At 41.3% G+C, this 18,597-nt stretch overlaps 1 protein-coding gene across 4 annotated transcripts in view; it reads right to left on the minus strand.

Moving 5' to 3' along the window:
* ETS1 (ETS proto-oncogene 1, transcription factor) overlaps positions 1 to 18,597 on the minus strand; it is a 126,922-nt gene that overhangs the window by 56,521 nt on the left and 51,804 nt on the right. Inside the window, exon 1 of one of the 4 annotated variants that reach the window (XM_079104129.1) lies at positions 7,552 to 7,993. The exons of 2 other annotated variants lie outside the window; for them this stretch is intronic. In XM_079104129.1, the coding sequence (XP_078960255.1) occupies positions 7,552 to 7,633 (82 nt within the window). In that variant the 5' untranslated portion in view covers positions 7,634 to 7,993. Of the gene's footprint in view, positions 1 to 7,551; positions 7,994 to 18,597 lie in introns of those variants that run through there. One more of the 4 variants, XM_079104128.1, reaches the window with a different exon arrangement.

An 18,597-nucleotide genomic window follows, 5' to 3' on the forward strand; every position in this document is an offset into this window, starting at 1 on the left:
TGTTCTTTTCTATGTTGAAGACTGCCCTTCCCCCCTTCCCCTGTTCTTTTGCCTCCTTCAAATGTTTCAGAAATGCCATGCTCTGCCTGATGCTGGTCCACGAAACTGACCTACTCCAGAACTGATGGAAGAGAGGGTCCAACAGGCACAGAAACTACAAATAACCATTGATCCATGTATATTTTCATCAGTTCAAACCCTGGTCCCCCTGCACTAATAGCCATGGAAGCCCCTGGAACCCACAGAGAACATCCCTCAAGTCACCCTGATGAGTCATACACTCTGATTTTAAAGTATTCAGAAACACCCAAAGAGCGAAAACAACAGACCCAAGACTGCCGGCTGTGCCACCTGAGGCTGGGATTCCCAGTCAAGTGCAACCCTTGGTCCAGATGGGGACTTCTCCAAAAGGCTAGGAAACATTGCTTAACTCTTTTCATTCCTTTTAAAATTATTTCCTATTGTTTGTTCATTCTTTCATTAGTTCTTTCTCCCAGTTTCTTACTCTTGCCCGGCCCTCGTTCTTCCTTCTTCTTTTCTTTTTGTAGCGCCAAAAAAAGATGTTGCAACTGAACCCACCAGTCCCCTCCACCCTTCCTGATGAACCAAGGACTTGTTTACTTTTGTTTTTGTTGTCATTCACTTTAGTAGTATTTAAAAAAAAAAAAAAAAAAAGTTTTCCACTGAAAATTCTGTGATGAATTCCCAAAAAGGTATTTTAAAACTACTCAAGGACACATTTTTATTTTGAATGTGAATAACGAGTTACTCTTGTATAAAACTATAATTGTACAAAAAACAACATTAATTAAAACTGAACAGGTATAGTGCCTATCACATAGTGAGAGTTCCTAAAGAATTCAAAAACTATATATCTACAAACACGCGGTTTAATAGATACCCTTGCCTGAAAAAGTTTTTTTTTTTTTTTTGCCCCTTTTTATCTCAGCAGTAAAACTTCTCATCTTGGATAAACATTGAAACAAAACAAAAATTTTAATTGTCTTCACTTATGGAATGACACTTCCCTCAACTCAAAAGATCATTCTCTCTCTCTCTCTCTCTTTCTCTCTCACACACACACACTACATGTAAAGTTTACAGTTCCTCTGCAGAACCTTGCAAAGCAAAAATTAACAGCTATCACAGCTACCTGAAGCTATTGAAAGGTTTCAAATGTTTGATGTGAATTTGTTTGAGGTTGATTTTGACTTGTTTCTCAGGCGCTGAGAAATATTACATTATGTGTCAAAAACAAATGTAAAAATATAGCTCATGGTTGGGGGAAACCACAGTGAATTTAAATTGTTTCAAATTCTTAATCTCGTCTTGTTTACTTACTTTGCATGGTTTAAACCCTCAGATTAGCAACTGAGTGAAGACATTCTAAAGAGTCTTATGATCCAAATTTAGTGTCTAAATGGAGTGATCCATGTCTTCTGGAAGAGTCCTAGCTCAGTCTTATCATTCTGGTATTATAAAGAGTGCTCCTTTATACTCTCAAGAATGTTCTAGTTTGGATGATAAATTGTACGATCCCCCTATTTATATGCCATCAGGATCTAAAATCCAATAATCCAAAAATCCCCAATTCTACTTGGGTCTAATAGCACTCTCTAGGTAGATTATTTTACAACTCTCCGACATAGAACTGAATGTTACACAAAATCACAACTGAAAAAAAAAAAAAAAAAGTCATATGAAGACAGTAAGAAGCCACATTTGGAGTGTCAAGTGTCCGACTGGAACCCTAGCTGTAATCAACTGGGAAGAACCTGGAAAATCTGACAATGTTGGACAAATAATAAATATTTATGGCTTGCATAGCAATATTTTGAGTGTATCTGTAAGCATGGCTCTTTGCCAATGAAATCAGACCTACCACAACCTACACTACATACCAATATCTTTCTGCATAGAGATAATAAACTATACAATTAAAAGAAAAAGGTAACACAGAAAGGGCTTCAGAAAAGCAGTCAATTGGAAATAGCCTATTGATGAAATTTGGAAAACATCCACTGAAGTTTTGAAAAAAGCTGTTTTTAACCCAACTGAGAAAAGCTGCTAAAGACACATAACAGGTAAAATATGACAGATTTTAAAGGACTTGACATTGCTACCCCTGAATTATTGCAAACTCAGGCAAATCCTATCAGGGATTCTATCTGAGCAGAGAAATGGGACCAAAGTGTCATTATGGAGCTGCTATGTAAAACATGGGGACTGTTGTTCATATACAAATTCCTCTTTGTGTTGACCACGTGGATCCAAGGATGCTAAGTATTTGTGAAAACACCTCCCCCGCCCCCACCCATAATGTGGTGATAGAAGAACCAATAGCTTAGCTATAGATAAGGAGCCAGGGAATTTGGTTCTCCATTAGCCATGCACTTGTGGATGGCTGGCAGGTCTGCATGTAGAAGAATTCTGGGGTTCCCCTTCCTTCCTTAGACCTTTATAACTCCAAACAACATGCATTGACACACAAAATGGACTTTAAAAAAAAAAAAAAACGATCTTGTGGGAAAAAATAAAATCTATTTGCTGCATGGACCTCCAATGTAACTCCCACTGCCTCTTTCTAAGCAGGGAAATTAAACTTCAACTGTCTTAAGAAAATGAACCTGGGTGCTGATCCACATCTTTTATCATCTAGATTGTGAACAAAGCAAAGCAAAGCAGAATGGCCCATAGAGGAGAAAAAATGGGCAGAATCTGGAGGCTCAGGGAATGATCGATCTTGGAAATGAACATTACCACCTTCCCACCTGCAAGCCAGCCAAGGACATCTGGAAGACATTGAAAACACAAGAACCCTAGTTCTCTTCTCAACCATCTGAGGTCAGTTTTGCTGGAACCTTTAATTATCTTCTTAAAGTAACACATCTGGGTGGCCAGGTGTGGGGACACCCTTTCCCCAAGTAGTCTGGAGCACTCAGGTGATAATGAAGCCACCTGACTGCAGAGATAGCAGGGAAACCCTTGTACTCCCTGAAACCCCAAACCGGCTGAATCCCCAAAGCACCAACTTGCACTGCCTTCTCATAACACTCATGTTTTAAGTTCCAGAGTTCCTGAGAATAATGTGGCTCTTTTACTATAGGTACAAAATGCCTACAACATCCCATCAGTTTATAAGTTTTGAAATGTAGCATTATACAAAGTATGCACCTCTCTGAATATCATTTTCTTCATCTGAAAAAAAAATGGAGAGAATAGTATCTCCCCCATCCCAAAGTAAATGTGAAGCGTAGAAGTGACTCTGGAAAGGCAAGAATTCACCTTCAAGGCAAGCTCGTGGAATGGTACCATAATCATGTGTTATTTATTCTGCAAACAGAGAGATGGCTATAATTAAACTGTCACTGTTGCCACTGGAGAGTTATCTTCCATACTCTTTGGAACTGGGAGACTCTCTTTCCTAGAAAATCTTGACCTATACCAACCAGCTCTCCATTTTGCAGAGACTTTGCAGGGATGTTGATGGAGCCCAGAGCAAGCTGGGCTTTGGGAAGTTGAGCATGAGCTGCTTTGTCTCCTGGAGGGAGTCAATGTTCCTACATGGTGGTCTGGCCTCTTTAAGGGGAAAAAAAATGTTACACAGACAAAAAAAAAAAAAAAAAAAAAACAGCAACACAAACCAACCAAAAATGCCAGGAATGCAAGTTCTGCCAACCAAATAAATAAATAAAATGTGAGATGTTTTATAATAGTTGGACATGCTGCATTTCTCAACCCTGTATAATGGAAAAACTCCACTCTTCTACCAATCCTGTCCCCCTTGACCCCAGACTTGGTGAACTTCCTGCTTTGAGGCAACACTGATACCTCCATCTCCCTAAGTAACTGACCAGCCCCTGGACCACTAACTGTGACAGCTGGGCCTTGAGACACTCTGAAAGTTACCTGCTCACCATGTTTGTTCTCTGGAACACAGAAGCTTCATTGGCATGAGATCTCAACTAAGTAGTCTTCTTTAACTTTACCCTCTTTCCCTCTTAAATACTAATATATTGAAATACTAATATAATGCAGCTCTCCTACTGCCTCACAAAAATTTCAAGGGCCTCTGAAAATCCTACACTGGTGGAGGTCACTTTCTGTAAATTGGCTTTCCAGTTAACTGTTAAATAGAATCTATTACAGATCAGATACTGCTAAGATTTTGCTTATATTCATAGTTTTAATCCTGCCAACCCTATGAAGTAAAATGATTATTAAACACATGCAGGAGTGAAGCACAGAGAGATTAAGTAATTACCCAAAGTCACACAGCCCCTAAGTGGATGAGCTGGGATTCACACCCAGACAGGCTGGCTCCAGAGTCCCTGCTCTGAACTACCAGGCTTTTTAGTCATTAATGGAGTGCGGTCAGTGGGGACCTGGGAGCGAAGCACTCAATTAATCCTAATAGCCCAGTAGTTCTGTTTTTCTGTCTACACTGATGAAGATGCAAAGACTGTCCATGCTGGCCAAGGATGAAGCTTCTTCCTATCTCTCAGAACAATAAAAGCCCCCACACACACCCATAGACACTCTCTTCCCTGTGTAGAAAGCACATCAGGGCTGGTCCTATAAATGGGTAAACATCCAGAATTAGAACTCTTATCTGGAACTAGGCTCACCTCACCAAGAAGGTGGAGTGGAATGGGGAAGGAGAGGAAAAATGAAATGACTTGGGAATGTGTTTGCTTTGGCACCCAGCCTTGGTGGCCTCAACCGCGTCTTGGTGAACTACACATCAAGAAAAGAATCAGGAACAGCTCAATGGCTGTGTTTGGTTTTAGCCTATCTAAGATCTGAGAATGGTGCAATTCAACAGTATATCCCACTTTATACTCATGAGGGACACTCAGAGTCAATGTTATTTCAAAGTATATGTTAATTTGGTATTTCACATTGTCAAAATCCTGTGAGGTTTCAATATAGAATACAAGTGAATAAATGTTCTTGCCAGTTTCTAACCACAAAGGCAGGTAAATACTCCAGGCCTTTTGACTCCTGTTCAGATACCCCACCTCCCTATTGCTAATATTTGGCTCTCATAAATTTGGGAATGGGCAGAAAGGAAATTTTGGCTTAATCACTGAAGCCAGATAAGATCTCTAGTTGTCCCCACACATAAGAAATTAAGCAACCCAAAGAAAATCATTCTGACAAATGTTTAAGTCACAGCTGTGGACACAAAGTCACGCTGTGAACAGTTAAACTTTAAACACATGTCCTATATGGTCTGATGGGCAAGGCAAACCTGCATTCAGTCAATGTCTTGTCCTTGCACTGAAAAGTAGGCAGCCTGGCCAAGTTTCTTCCATCTATGCACCTGCAAGTTTAGGTCTTAATTGAAGTTTCTTGCTAAGCTTTTCAATGGTAACTTATAATAGTACTCATGAAAATAATACTGAGAAGTTGGAAACTAGAACTAATTTTGCTTCAGCCACTGGCTTTCTGGATATTATTACATGAGTTACTTACCTTTTCTGTGCCTCTGTTTCCCTCTCTATAACACAGGCATAATATTTACACATAAGCAACTAAAGTCCAAGGAAAAGTTAAGCTAAAAATTAGTTATTCTACATATATTTTCAAGTTTCCTTTTTATTTTCCCCAAGAAAGTGCTAGAAATCAAACCTTAATATAATAAAGGCAAAAGACTGCCAGCTTTCTTTGGCCAGTTAAAATTTTGTTGTATTGAAGGTGACTTACACAGCCTGCTCTGTGGCTTGAAACCCTTTATGAGCAAAAAATTCATTGAAAAGTGCTTATTGTAATGACTGTTGACTACAGCAATAAGCTTCACTGTATCCATTTTACAGATGGGAAAGTTAAATCAAGTTACTTGCACAGGGTTCACATTTATCATTATCTAAAATAATAGTACCTTATACTTTAAATCTCTAAGATTCAGTATTAAATTCAAAAAAAAAAAAAAAAAAAAACATGCTTCAGCTGTTTACTGTGATCTAAAACATGTGTTGTCAGGGGGCCTTGTTCATTACCAGCGCTAAAGGTCTGTTGTAGGTATGTGAACTGACATATCTTCATGACATTTCCCAGATGACCAAATCTGTCTCTTCTCCATAAACACACATAACAACACATATAAACAAGCCATTTTTAAGGAAAGGACCTATTAGTTGAGTTTATGTCTACGTTGTGAACTATCTTTCTACTCCTATATATGGTTTGGATCAATTGTGACAAACCAAACTTACTCTGGCTCCCTTGAACCCCCAAATGCAACCATTATAAAGGATCATTTCTGAATTGTAGCTCTAAGTCTGAAATGTCTCCATGGCTATAGCAGATCTCAGCATTGCTCTGACCATCATCCTGGTGACAAGAAGTTTGATCTTCCCGGTGCAGAGCAATCCTGGGATTGAAAGTTAGGAGACCCATGGGGAAGGAACCTGACTTAAATGTCTTTATTAACATTTCTGAAAGATCTCAGAATGACAAAACATCAACTTAGCTTGTGTTGAAAATTTAGGCAGATTAAGAAAGGGTTAAAATAAGCAACTAATTATGGCAGAGGCAAAGAAAGGGCAGGCGATAGTAACTAAACTTATTAATAATCAGGCACAATAGAGATGCATGATACTATGATTATTTTCCAGAATGTATCACCTCCTCCCTATAGCTTTCACCTCCCTGACCACTAATCTTTAAGAATAGCTGGCAGTTCCCCTAAAGAAAGCATATTCCCTCTCGAACTGCATTAGTTCCAGGAATCCTGTACAGTTGGACTCCATCTGCTCAGCACCAAAATTTGTGTCTAAGACATAAATGAAATTTCTTTTCTACCCCTGTCTTCTTTAAAACCTTACAAATAAAAGAATTAGACAACACCATGAACCAAAGACACAAGTCTCATCTGGTGTTGGGATGCTTTTCTTCTAAGATCTTTGGTACCAGAGGACAACTTGACCGCAGAAGATAAATGAATAAAGTTAGTAACCTGTGTAAACAGGATCGGACTTTTCCAAAGAGGATACTTTCAGTTCTCCTCCTGCCTCCTATCCCTCAACCTAGAAAACAGGAGCTAGACAGCACAGGGACATGTGACAGGGGAGCTCAGGAAGGCAAGACATTATTTGAAAATAGCTCTCAGGCTCTAGGGCCAGCCCGTTAGACACCCTTCCAGCTTTTACTGCCCAGGGTACTCCAACCAGCTTGCATTCTGAGGGACACAGAGTCGATGTCCTACGAGGTGGTGTCTGAGCCCTCAATAATCATAAGAAATAAAGACTAGAGGGCCTCGCTTATATGGGAAATTACAAAAAATAAAATAAAAGAATGCAGACGCTGGAAATTTTGTAAGCTTTTCCCCCCACTACTCACAAAAACGCAGCTGTGAAAATAAATACCACCACCCAAATCAAGGGTCTTGGGCCACCAACAGCCTTCCTCCTCGCTTCTCCCTCTCTCCAGCTGCCAACAGCATCCCCTGCTCCTGCAGAAACGCACAGCTCAGAAGGGAGAAACGAAGAAGCACAGAAGTGGAGGAGACCCCGGAGCTGGGTGGGGGCCTCGGCAGTCACCACTCACCCGGGGAGGGGAAAAGCTCCAGATCGACTTTTTCTGTCTTGATGATGGTTAGAGTCGGTTTGAGATCGACGGCCGCCTTCATGGTGCCAGAAGTGGGGGACAGACGGGATGATAGCAAGTTTGCTGCTACTGTTGTTGTTTTTCTTTTTAATAGGGATTCTTAACAGGGGAAAGGGGATGGGGGAAATCCGACTTTCTTCCCCCAAACTCTCAAATTCCTGCTGACTTTCCCCAGCGCCTGGACGGTGCGCGCCCGGCACTGTCTCCCGGGAAGTTGGCACTTTGCGGAGAAGTGAGCGCGCCTGGGTCCCAGCCTCGCCTGCGCCTTGCCCTCTCCCTCCTCCGCGACACTAGCCCGGCTCCCTCCTCTCCGCCCTCGCCGGCGCTGCTACGGCTCGCTCTTACTCTTTCCAGCCGCGATCTCCCTCCCTCTCTTCCTCCAACGCTCTCCCCTCCTCTTTAGGGCGTTCCTGCAGTGCAGAACCCCGGCCTCCGCCCGCCCCGGCCCAGGCGATCCACGCGGGAGGGAGCCAGGGGCGGGGCACCGAGCGAGGGGGCGGGGCCGAGCCGGACCCCCGCGGCCAATCGCCGCCAGAGGCCCAAAGTGAAAGGAAGCGCGGGCGGCGCGTTGAGCCCAACCAGCCGGCCGCTAAGCGCGCAGTGCTTGGGCCGCCGAACCCACCGCCAGGGAGGAAGGATCCCGAGCGACTGAGCAGGCCAGAAGCAGGGGCTGCTTCGACCGTTTCGGGGAAAGTCGGTCTGATTCTCCACGCATTCTTCAGGACTTGGTCACCCGCTGCTAACCCGCTCCTGGTAGCAGCATAGTTTTCCAAGTGCGTGTACATCATTCATTCACAAAGACTGACACACAGGACGTGAGGCATGTGGATGAAGGGGCGAGCCTGTGGGCAGACCCAGGAGTTTCATGAACTGGTGTCCTCAGAGGGTTTTCTGAATATTGGACTCCAGCCGGATAGTGAGTCAGGAACCAAGGCTGTTTCTAAAACGGAGCCTTTAGCTTTTCAAAACCCACCCGTGGAATGGTAATTGACAGGGACAGCTTCGGTAAACAGAAATCTTGCTTTACTGGGCTTGATCAGAACCAATCCTACATGGAACCCCAAAATGCAAGCCCAAATAAACCTGCGTTTGCGGGGGAGTGCATAATGGAGGCCCTAAACTGGAACCCAGTCGCCGACTTCCAGAAATACTCAATTTTACCTATACATTGGGTGGATAGAAGTGAAAGCTGTAGTTTCTTTCTAATTATTCTGTTCCTCTAATTATGTCACCGTTGGCTAAAGCTTTGTCTTTCCTTTCACAGATTGTCCTCTACTAGATAAAAAGGACAGTCCTCCCACCACCACCACCAAAAAAGTGATAATGCAGAGGCTCTGGTTTGAATTTCTGGAGTACATCATTTGCAATCATGACAGAATCACAATGCACAGCCCCTGTTACATTTGGCGACTCCCAGCACCTTAGATAACACAATATGATCCCGAATAATTCACAATTTGCCACTGATAATTACTTATTATAAATGGAGAGAGTTGATCCTCATTAGCAAAACAACCAGTACATAGAATCATGTAACATAGCTGGAGTCAAGCATTGATATCCACCTTTGATTAATTAAAAGATTAAACATAAAGCTCCCTAAACAACCTCTGCAAAAGATATTTTTAATTCTGTTTCCAAATTTCTAAGCATATGTTGAACTCCCATCATTTGCCTTTAACTGTAACCTCTGACTGGTAAATTTTAACACACCTGCTTACCTGCACCTAAAACCAGTTTTGTCTCCTTGGAGCATTGGTAACTTGCAGGTTTCCCACAGCAAATAAGGGAAGGAGCCAGGAATACAAAGCAAGTCCTTGGCTCCTGGTCCAACCTCCAGATTATACCCCTTTCTTCAGTGACCAGAAGAAAATAGTTGTATGTGATCATCCTAATTTTTGAAAGAACAAAGACTGTTGGAATCCAGCTGTGTTTCCAGAAGGTATGAGAAAACAATACTGGCCTCCAGATGACAAGAACAGACACTTCTGATCCTGGGAAAAGCTTAGGGAAACAGCTGATGAATGAATTGTACATTCACACACCCAAATGAGCAGCAAGAAAACCTTCTCACACTAGTCCAGCCTTATTGACTGGAACATTAGTATAAGGACTGAGCAAATAAAGAGTCGTTTGGGGGAATTTTGTTTGGTTGGTGCTATTCTAAGAAAATGCTATTTTTTAAAAATCCAAGTGTAAGTACTTTTCTATTTGCAAATGCAACTTCTCTGAACAACTCTTTCTCTCTTCCTTAGTCCGCTCCTCCTCTTTCTTCCCCACGTTAGCCTAAACACAGCTCCTAACACCCATCAACCTGAGACTCTAAAAAGCTTGCTGTGATTCAACTGTAAACACTTCTCACTCTAGCAATGAGAAAATATATTCCTTCTAGTTCTTCAACAATGACAAATCAACTAGTCAATTATCCTGTTTCTAACCCAGTTCCTAAACACAGAAGATCAAAATGTTTGAGTCCAAGTCAGAAAATGAGGTTGAACAAAATGAGATAGCCAGGGATCACCAAAAACCTCCAGGAAAGTTTCTTCTATATGAACCTCTATGTAATCAAAAGATATACATCTAATCTTGGACTTCATTGAACTTTCCTTGGGATAATGATCACTAATAAAGTCAGGTTAAAATATTTTTATATATTTGGCACAATCCAATCAAGGCCTGTGTCATACCTGATTATTCCTGATTGATATATGAAAATGTTTATTCTTGTTAAGACACAAGTAGATTTTTCTAAATGTTTTTATGGAATTCAAAAGACATTTTCATCTTATTATATCCTAAAAATAAACAATGCCTAGCCCAGTGCCTATGACATAACAGATGGTCAATAAATATGTGTTGAAAAGGAACTATCATTCTTTTGCTCACTGTGGGCTTCTACTCTGCCACCAAGTCTTCCTAACTCATGGGTTGAATTCCATATGCTATGGCTTGTGCAGATGGATTAAAAGATGCCAGCAATTTTGCCCTCCTGACAGAGCAGAATCTCTATTCCCAACACCCCATATCCAGTGTGGTTCACATGTGCTTCAGTTTCCCCACCAGCAAAATGAGAGCAATCAAGCCTTGCCTTTCATTTATTTGAGCAAGATATTTCAAGACTGTATCTACTGATTATTAAGGCACTCAAAAGAAAAAAAAAAATCAAACAAATAATTTGTTTGGTTTTGCTTGTAACTCAATAGTCTGTTCCTTCCACACTAGGGAGAAAACAGATTTGTATTTTTAAACATTCCTTAGGTTTTAGCTAATTACATCCAACCAAGTGCTGAATCTCCCTAAACTGGGAACATCAAGTCAAAAAAGGTCAAGAAAAGGGTGCAGGAATTGGAGGGTAGGAGAATGGAGATTGGCATGAAAGATGTCCAAAATATGTCAGTATCATATAGGACTTCCCTCAACATATGGAATATGTAAAAAGCAAACTTTCTCCTTTGTTTGTTAGCCCTCCCTCAATTTCACCCCAAACTTAATGGGAAAAAAAAAAAAAAATCAAAAAATACACCTAATTTCAAACAATCATGGAACACTCACTTTTCCTCTCCAAAAGTGTGCTAGAATGTTATCTGCTTCTAAATTTTAAACTTCAACAAAACAAAGAATCTCTGAGTTTTGAGCTAAAATATGCTTTACTGAAGGCAGGTACAAAAACATTCAGACCACTAACGGCTGATCCAGAGCGAGTTTATGACTCACAGATGTTGATTTACTGGTATAAATGTAAGATTTAAAAAAAAAAAAAAAAAGTTCTCAAGCTCTCAATTAACAACCTGTTTGAGCTGCATTTGTGGTCTCCTTTTTTGTCTGAGAAAAGGCAACTGTCCCTGTCATACTCAGAAAAAGACTTTGAAACATTAACTCTAAAGCAAGTGGTTTCTATATGATAAGTTCAGTCTTTTAAAAAAACACACTAGGAAAGAAAAACGCCTGAGGCCTCAATATCTACCATTATCAAACAGCAATAAAATGGAAAGTCAGAGATAGGAAGGAAAATTAAAATAACTCTCTTAATTAAACTCAGATTCCAAAAGTCCTTCGGGTGAGTTCAGTTACCCAAGGCTTGGATTCAGAGGTGGCGTTGCTGACTGCTCACTGACTCTGTGACCTCACCCAATGCCACTTAACCTTTTTGTGTCATAACCTCTTCTCTGCTTCAGGGAATAAAATCACCCCAAGCTCTAGAGCATGTAATACAGTCATTAGCTATTGTTTCGGAGGTACAATAAACAATAGGTGATAAGAACTGCAGTTAGGAAGGAGAAAGAGAGGAGGGAGGGGAAGTGTTGGGGGCCTATGTGCCCTGGAAATCTCTCTTTAATAAAACAGATCATAGGAGTAATGTGGGCTCTGGAAAAAGACCCGGGTTCAGATTCCAACTCCACCAACTAATTAGCTGAATTACCTACCATAGGTTAGTCACTTAATCTTGAAACTCAGTTCCTCCATGTTTAAACAGCACCTACCTTTTAAGACTGTTTGGGTGCTTAAATGAGATGATGTATACAAAGCTTTTAGCTCTATGTCTAGGTAAGTAAAAGTGTTCAATGAATATCAAACATTATATTTTTTAAGATCCAGTATACGCTACAGTATGTGAGAAATCATTTTAACTCTTTCTCTTCAGCCAGGTCTTTACAGAATAGCTCAAACATTCAATTTACCTGAACTGTTTCCAAGGAGAGATGGGGATAACTATTGTGCTTAATTTAAATATCTCTTAAAGTCCCTTCTTCAGTGCTTTTGTTGAAAAGTATCCAGCTTTGGCCCCACTTGAGAAATTCAGTACAGCCTAATTGGAAAAGAAAATAGATTTGTATTTGTTTTAAGAATTACAAGAAAACTATAGTTCAAATTCTGAAAGATCATATTAGTGATGCCTTTTTGGAGACAAATCTTAGATCTTCATCCTTACATGATTAAGGTAGATGGAATCCTATTAATGTTCTCCAAATGTAGTCCTCCTAGTTACCAGAAGAGAACAAGTTTGAGTGGGATCAAATCACTCTGCTCAGGGTCCTGTCACCTGAAGAAGACAGTGTTGGGATCAGAACCAGTTCCCTCAATTGCTGTTCGCTCCATGGCATCTCCTGGCAAATTTACCCATATCACCTTGACAAGTCAGGGTCACTCACTTGGTCTGTTCAGACATCTTGGAGACACAGAACAAGATCCCACGTACAACAAAACAGATAGATGGTCAGACTCAATTTCTAGAAATCCAGCAATATTTCCTTCTGTAGAAATGTTGTCTCAGGGCAAGTATACTGCAGGATAACCACACTGTCATTCTCTGTGGGAGACAGCTTGGCATGGGCTATAAGGAGAAAAAGGGTCTGGGTTGGCTCTATTACTGTCTGCAGTTTCTTTAGACTATAATTATGAACCATTCAACTGCATCTGCAGCCCCAACAATGTGGGATGGATTGGCCTAATCCACAGACCAAGCGACATTTTAAAATCCATCAGTTTAGACATCACGTATTTTTCTTGCAACAAATCAGACACAGCTCAGACAGAAAGTCAAGGAGCTGCCAATCAAGACTACCTCCACCCCCAAGGCCAGTTTGCTTCCCTGAAGCAGACTGAGCTTGATTCTTAGAATTGTTGCGCTCTCCTGGAGCTGGATAATGCAGAATATAGGCTACCCTACAAACCTGTGAGGATCATGTAACTTGGATTCCAATTTAAGTCGTCCTAAATTGGCCTCTCAAGGTGGTGGAAGATGATGGCATTAGCGCAGATGGCAGGAGAGCCAATGCTCTTTTACTAACATGGCAGAAGTAGAGAACCAGGTTCCTAGCAAGAAGCTTGGCCCCTATGGGAACAGGATTCCCACCCCAAACCCCAGGCTGGCAGGTGGTTCCATCCGGGTGGAAGGCTACAGTCTTCCTCTGATCCCACCCAACTTTTCTCTTAGGTTACAGCAGCAAACTTCAAAACAGATGTTCTCTGCAGTTGTGGTTTGAACCTCACATTAAGATAATTTTATTATGGAGCCTTCTTCCCTCTCCCCAACCCTCTCACTTTCATTTTAAAATGCAAAGTCAATTGCCCCAAAAGACTAACATGTACCACCCTAGATCAAGGAGCGGAGATACGGTGAAGAATTTCTCCATCCTATTCCTGGTGCTGGGAATTAAGTAGAAGAAAAAGATGGAACTAGAAGAAGAAAAAGTCCTGATAGGAAAAGGGAAAATGGTAAAGGGAGAAGTAATAGAAGAGATCTTCTCTGGGAATGAAGTAAGTCAAGGGCAGTGAAGGGGAGGAGGTAAAGACTTGGAGTCACAGTGATTCTACCTGCTTGTTGTCCTGGGACTTATGTTCGTAAGATTACAAGATGACATTGAGAACTGTTAATGTATCCAGTCCCTTTATCAAGCCAACTTAAATGTCCCACATGGCCATGGGCATGGAATCAAAAAACAGCTCCATGAGAGTTCCTCATACTAAAAGATCTGCAAAAGATCCAGGGTAGAATTGAGGTGAAGGGGTCTCAGGAGGTCACAGAAGATGCAAGGGCAGGTCAAACTGAAAGTCTAGACAGAATGTAGAGGATATTTCTCAGTGTTTTCCCTACACGGACATTTGTCATGCAAAGAATTTCTCTCTTGGAGGCTTTAACAACATCCCTACAGGTTGCCCTTGCTCTGCTCAGCAGCCTAAGCACACCCCTAGTGTGCACTGGAATATGCCTGTCTGTCTCCTTAAGGGCAGCAAGTAAAGTTCAGTCACTATTACCTCCTAAAATGTTCATTTGAAGGTGGTAGGAGCTCATCTGACTCTTTTTAACCAAAAAAGGTCATTATAACATTATATTTTTCATATTCTGCTTATTCTCCCATTCATCCACCTGAAGGAGAACATTGCTAAGATCACAATATTCTATTGAGTTTCCCTCTGAGTGTAGATACATGCAGTTGTTTGTGAAAATTGGCATTTGACTCACCACATAGCAAAACAACTGTTTTATGACTAGTCTGTACATTTTATACAGCATGCTGCTCATCTTCACAGACTGCTGCTCAGAAGCTGTCTTTAGGACTTTCTGAATTTGGAGTTGAATCTTTCATTTCACTGCCGGCCGTGAAGGTAAGGTGTACAATTGCTATGCACATTATTTGTAAGATAAGCAAAATGCATGCAATGAACTCAATTTTTTTTCCATTCTTACAAGAAAGAGTCCATTGCTACACACTTTATTGGGAACCCAGTGCCAGTTATGAATCTCCTTTGTCTTCTCAAATTTGCTTTAATTGGTCAGGTCCCCAGAAGCACTGTATTTTGAAATATGACATTTTGCTATACAGGTATCCCTATAGTGAGGAAGTGGGTGGGTTGAAAGTAAAGATGGGTGTTGATGGAAATGTGTTGAGATGGGAAGGGAAAAGACAGGGAGGTTAACTGAGCCTCACGTTGGTACAGACACGTGTAAAGAAAACCTAACCTCTCTTGCCATGGTGGAATACTGTTTCAGAAACTGTTTTGTATTTTGCTAGTGGATAATCAAGACATTATAGGAGAAAAACTGGTTGATCTTAAACCATAGAAATCAAGAAAATAATGGGCTTGGTTGGGGTCTGTCATTACTCTTGTGCTGTAATGGGGATCATGAACACATTATTATTTCACATCACTTTTTCTAGAATTGGGTCTATATAAGAAGCCCAAGGAAAAGAAAATGTGCCACACTGAAAGCATCTCACTAACCTGTAAATATAACATTCTTTGAGTGCACAAGTGCAGTTATCTATAAACATTTTATTTATCTCCACTTACCCATCTGTCACTCAGTTACAGATGGTATTGCAATGAATTAATATGAATCCTGCTCTTATCAGTGCTAAGTCTAACACCAGAGAAAGTGAAATGTTCAACGCTTGGTAAATTCTAGCTCTTCAAACCTCTTTTTTGGTATGTACTCTCCTGAAAAGTGTGCACAAAGTATGTATCATGAAATATGCAAAAAGCATAAATCCAGAAAAACAACTTTAGGGTGTCCAGTATAATTACTGATATTTAGAATTTACTGAGCATCACCAAGCATACCACTCACTCAGACGAAAACAACCTTAACAAGGGATATGTCAACTTTGCTGTGATCACAGTTCATATTTGATTCTCCGTCTTCACCTCCAAGGAGAGATGAGAAGTCCTGTGTAATTTCTAAGAAGCCAGCTGTGCTTTCTCCATCTGCATAGGGCATCGTCCTGTAATGGAGGTGGATGATGCAGCCAATGGACACAAGGTGGAACAGACTCAACTCACGCCTCATCTGTCTGGATTGGCTCCCATAAGATAAAAACCTTTCTTCCTCTGAGTTGGTGAAGAGGAGAAAAGCAAATCCCACATGTGTGACATGCAAGGCAGCACTGTGTAATCTGTCAGGCCTATGAAACACATTCAAGAGCTTGGGGGCTCCAAATGATAGGTAATGATAGGTAACGTGGAGAATGAAGAAAGTAGAAACCACAGAGAAGTTACCTCTTAATGGAAATGTATTTCATCAGGTTGATCAGAAACATGTGTTCTCCCCAGATTGGGAAATCATCTTGAAAGACTTCATCACAAAAGGGCCCTGGGTGGGGAGCACCACACGGGACCCATGGGGAGGGGGAAAGGGTGCAGCTGGGTGGGGAGCTGGCAGCTGTCTGTGGGAGGAAGAACAAACGGCAGTCAGCTCTCTGGTGGCAAGTTCCCAGGAGAGATCCCTTTCCAGGAATTAAAAATCCCAAATAATGTTGAGAATTTTTAAAAATCAAAAATACTCTGGACTTCTACAGAATTCCATAGCATTGACAGACCAGATGGCTGGCAACAACCATTTCAGATCCAGGAAAGATCACACACACACACACACACACACACACACACACACACACACACACAATTTTTTTTTTTTTTTTTTTTTTTTACTACTTTCTTCCACAGGGATTTTTTTGTTTTGTTTTTTGAAATTGAACTGACCTATAAACTGAGGTGTGGAGGTAGTGAAGTGAATCCAAATAAATGTTCCTGCTTCCAAACAGCCCATACAAAGACCTGTAGTTCTCAGCCAAGAAGAAACTATCAGATTTAAGTGTCCCTCCTATATAGAATACACTTAAACTTTCAAAAACTGGAAGGTAATGTGATTAATGACACAAGTTTGGGCAGTAGATAGACAAAAGTTTGAATCTGAATTTCAGCATTCTCCGACTGTCAATCCTTTGTACTCAGAAAGCCTCAATTTCTTCAAGGGAATTAATAAAAGTGCCCAGTCCACAGAGTTGAGCTAAATATGAAATGAATGCATGCCAAATGTTTTCCACTGTTTTCTACTGTGCCTGGTAAAGAATGAGCACTCAAAAACTCTTAGCTGCTCCTGTCAATTTTAAAAATCAGGCCAGATGTGGTGGCACACGCCTCCAATCCCAGTGACTTGGGAGGCAGGAGAATTACAAGTTCAAAACCAGTCTCAGCAACTCAGGGAGGCCCTAAGCAACTTAGTGAGACCCTGTCTCAAAAGAAAAAATTAAATGGGCTGGGGATGTAGTTCAGTGGTAAAGTGCCTCTGGCTTCAATCTCCAGTACCACCCCCCACCCCAAATTAATCAGAATTGTGACTTTGGATTTAGTTAGCAAATAAACTTCTCATGAATGTTGATCCAAACCAGGGTACATACTGTTCTTCTTGAAGAGGGAAGGCCATGACATCTTCTGTTGGTGTATGCCATTAAAATTATGACTTTGTGAAAAAGACAGGTCTAAGGAAGTAAATCACACAAATCCTTAACACTATCGCTCTTGAATGAACAGAAATTAATTCTAGTTACAAAGATGTGAGATCATGGTTGTGGAAGTTCTAATCGTGCTCACAGCAGCACTACAAATTAGCAGCAGAGACTTAAATGCATCCTTAAGGACTCCTGCCCATATCAGGGTCTCTTTTCTTTGGGTTGCAGATTTGATACCCATTCAGTGATTTTGTACAACATGAACAAAATAAGATCTTAAGCAATCGGCCTTACCATTTAACTTTCCAGCTGCTATAAACAGGAATCCCGACCCATCTTGAATTGTACCATACACATGAATTTTACTTGCCACCCAGAATTGGGATGAGGTTTTTCTCACTGGTGTTGACTACCTGTGCTGACCAAGGTCCAAAAGAATCCGAGGAAAAGTTCTCCACTTATCCCTTGAACCGACATTCAGAATCATGGCTGCTCCTGGAACTGCCATCTGGCAACATAGATTTTGCTATTTAGGGGCATCGGCTCCACAATTTGCATTCTGGCACTGCCATTGCCTGGCACCTTGCCACCAAGACTGGCAGCATGGAACACACGTAGGCTCCTCACTAGCTGCCTGCTCTGTTTTGGCAAGACGAATGCCGTATTGTGGGAAAGCAGACTTAATTGGTTTTCTGGGGGTGTTTAGTTAAGTCACGCCACCTCAGCTCCAAGTTGATGAAAGTGTAACTTTGCCCTTTCCAATAGCCATGGCAAATAAACGACGGGAAAATACTCCAAAATGCACATGGCTGAGTCCTCTGGCTCTCCTTTTCTTTTCTTTTTTTCTCTTTTTTTCTTTTCCCAGTGACTTTGGGGAGGTTTGGGCAGTGATCCTGCATACACAATACTGTTCTTGTTCTTCTTTTCTCTATAGAGCAGCCTTGAATAGCTCTGTCTAAAATTATAAGCAGGGGCAGCCCTAGGCTCCAAGAGATCAGAGCCCTCATGCTGGGCCTGAACAAAGACCCTGCTTTTTCCCAACAATTAGCCCTGCAAAAAAGGACATCTATCTCCCTCTATTAAAACCACCACGTGCCTTCAAGTCACCCCATTGTAAAGCTAATTAAATAACACGCCTCTCTCCCCATGCAGGTCTCCTGATTAGCTTCCCTCAGTCGGAAACCTCTGCAAAGAGCCCAGAGATAGATGGGCTAATGTTCTGTCTCATAGCCCCACCCCCATCTCCAATTAGCCA

The sequence above is a fragment of the Sciurus vulgaris genome (assembly GCF_902686455.1).
Source record: "Sciurus vulgaris genome assembly, chromosome: 11".
Taxonomy (NCBI): Eukaryota; Metazoa; Chordata; class Mammalia; order Rodentia; family Sciuridae; genus Sciurus; species Sciurus vulgaris.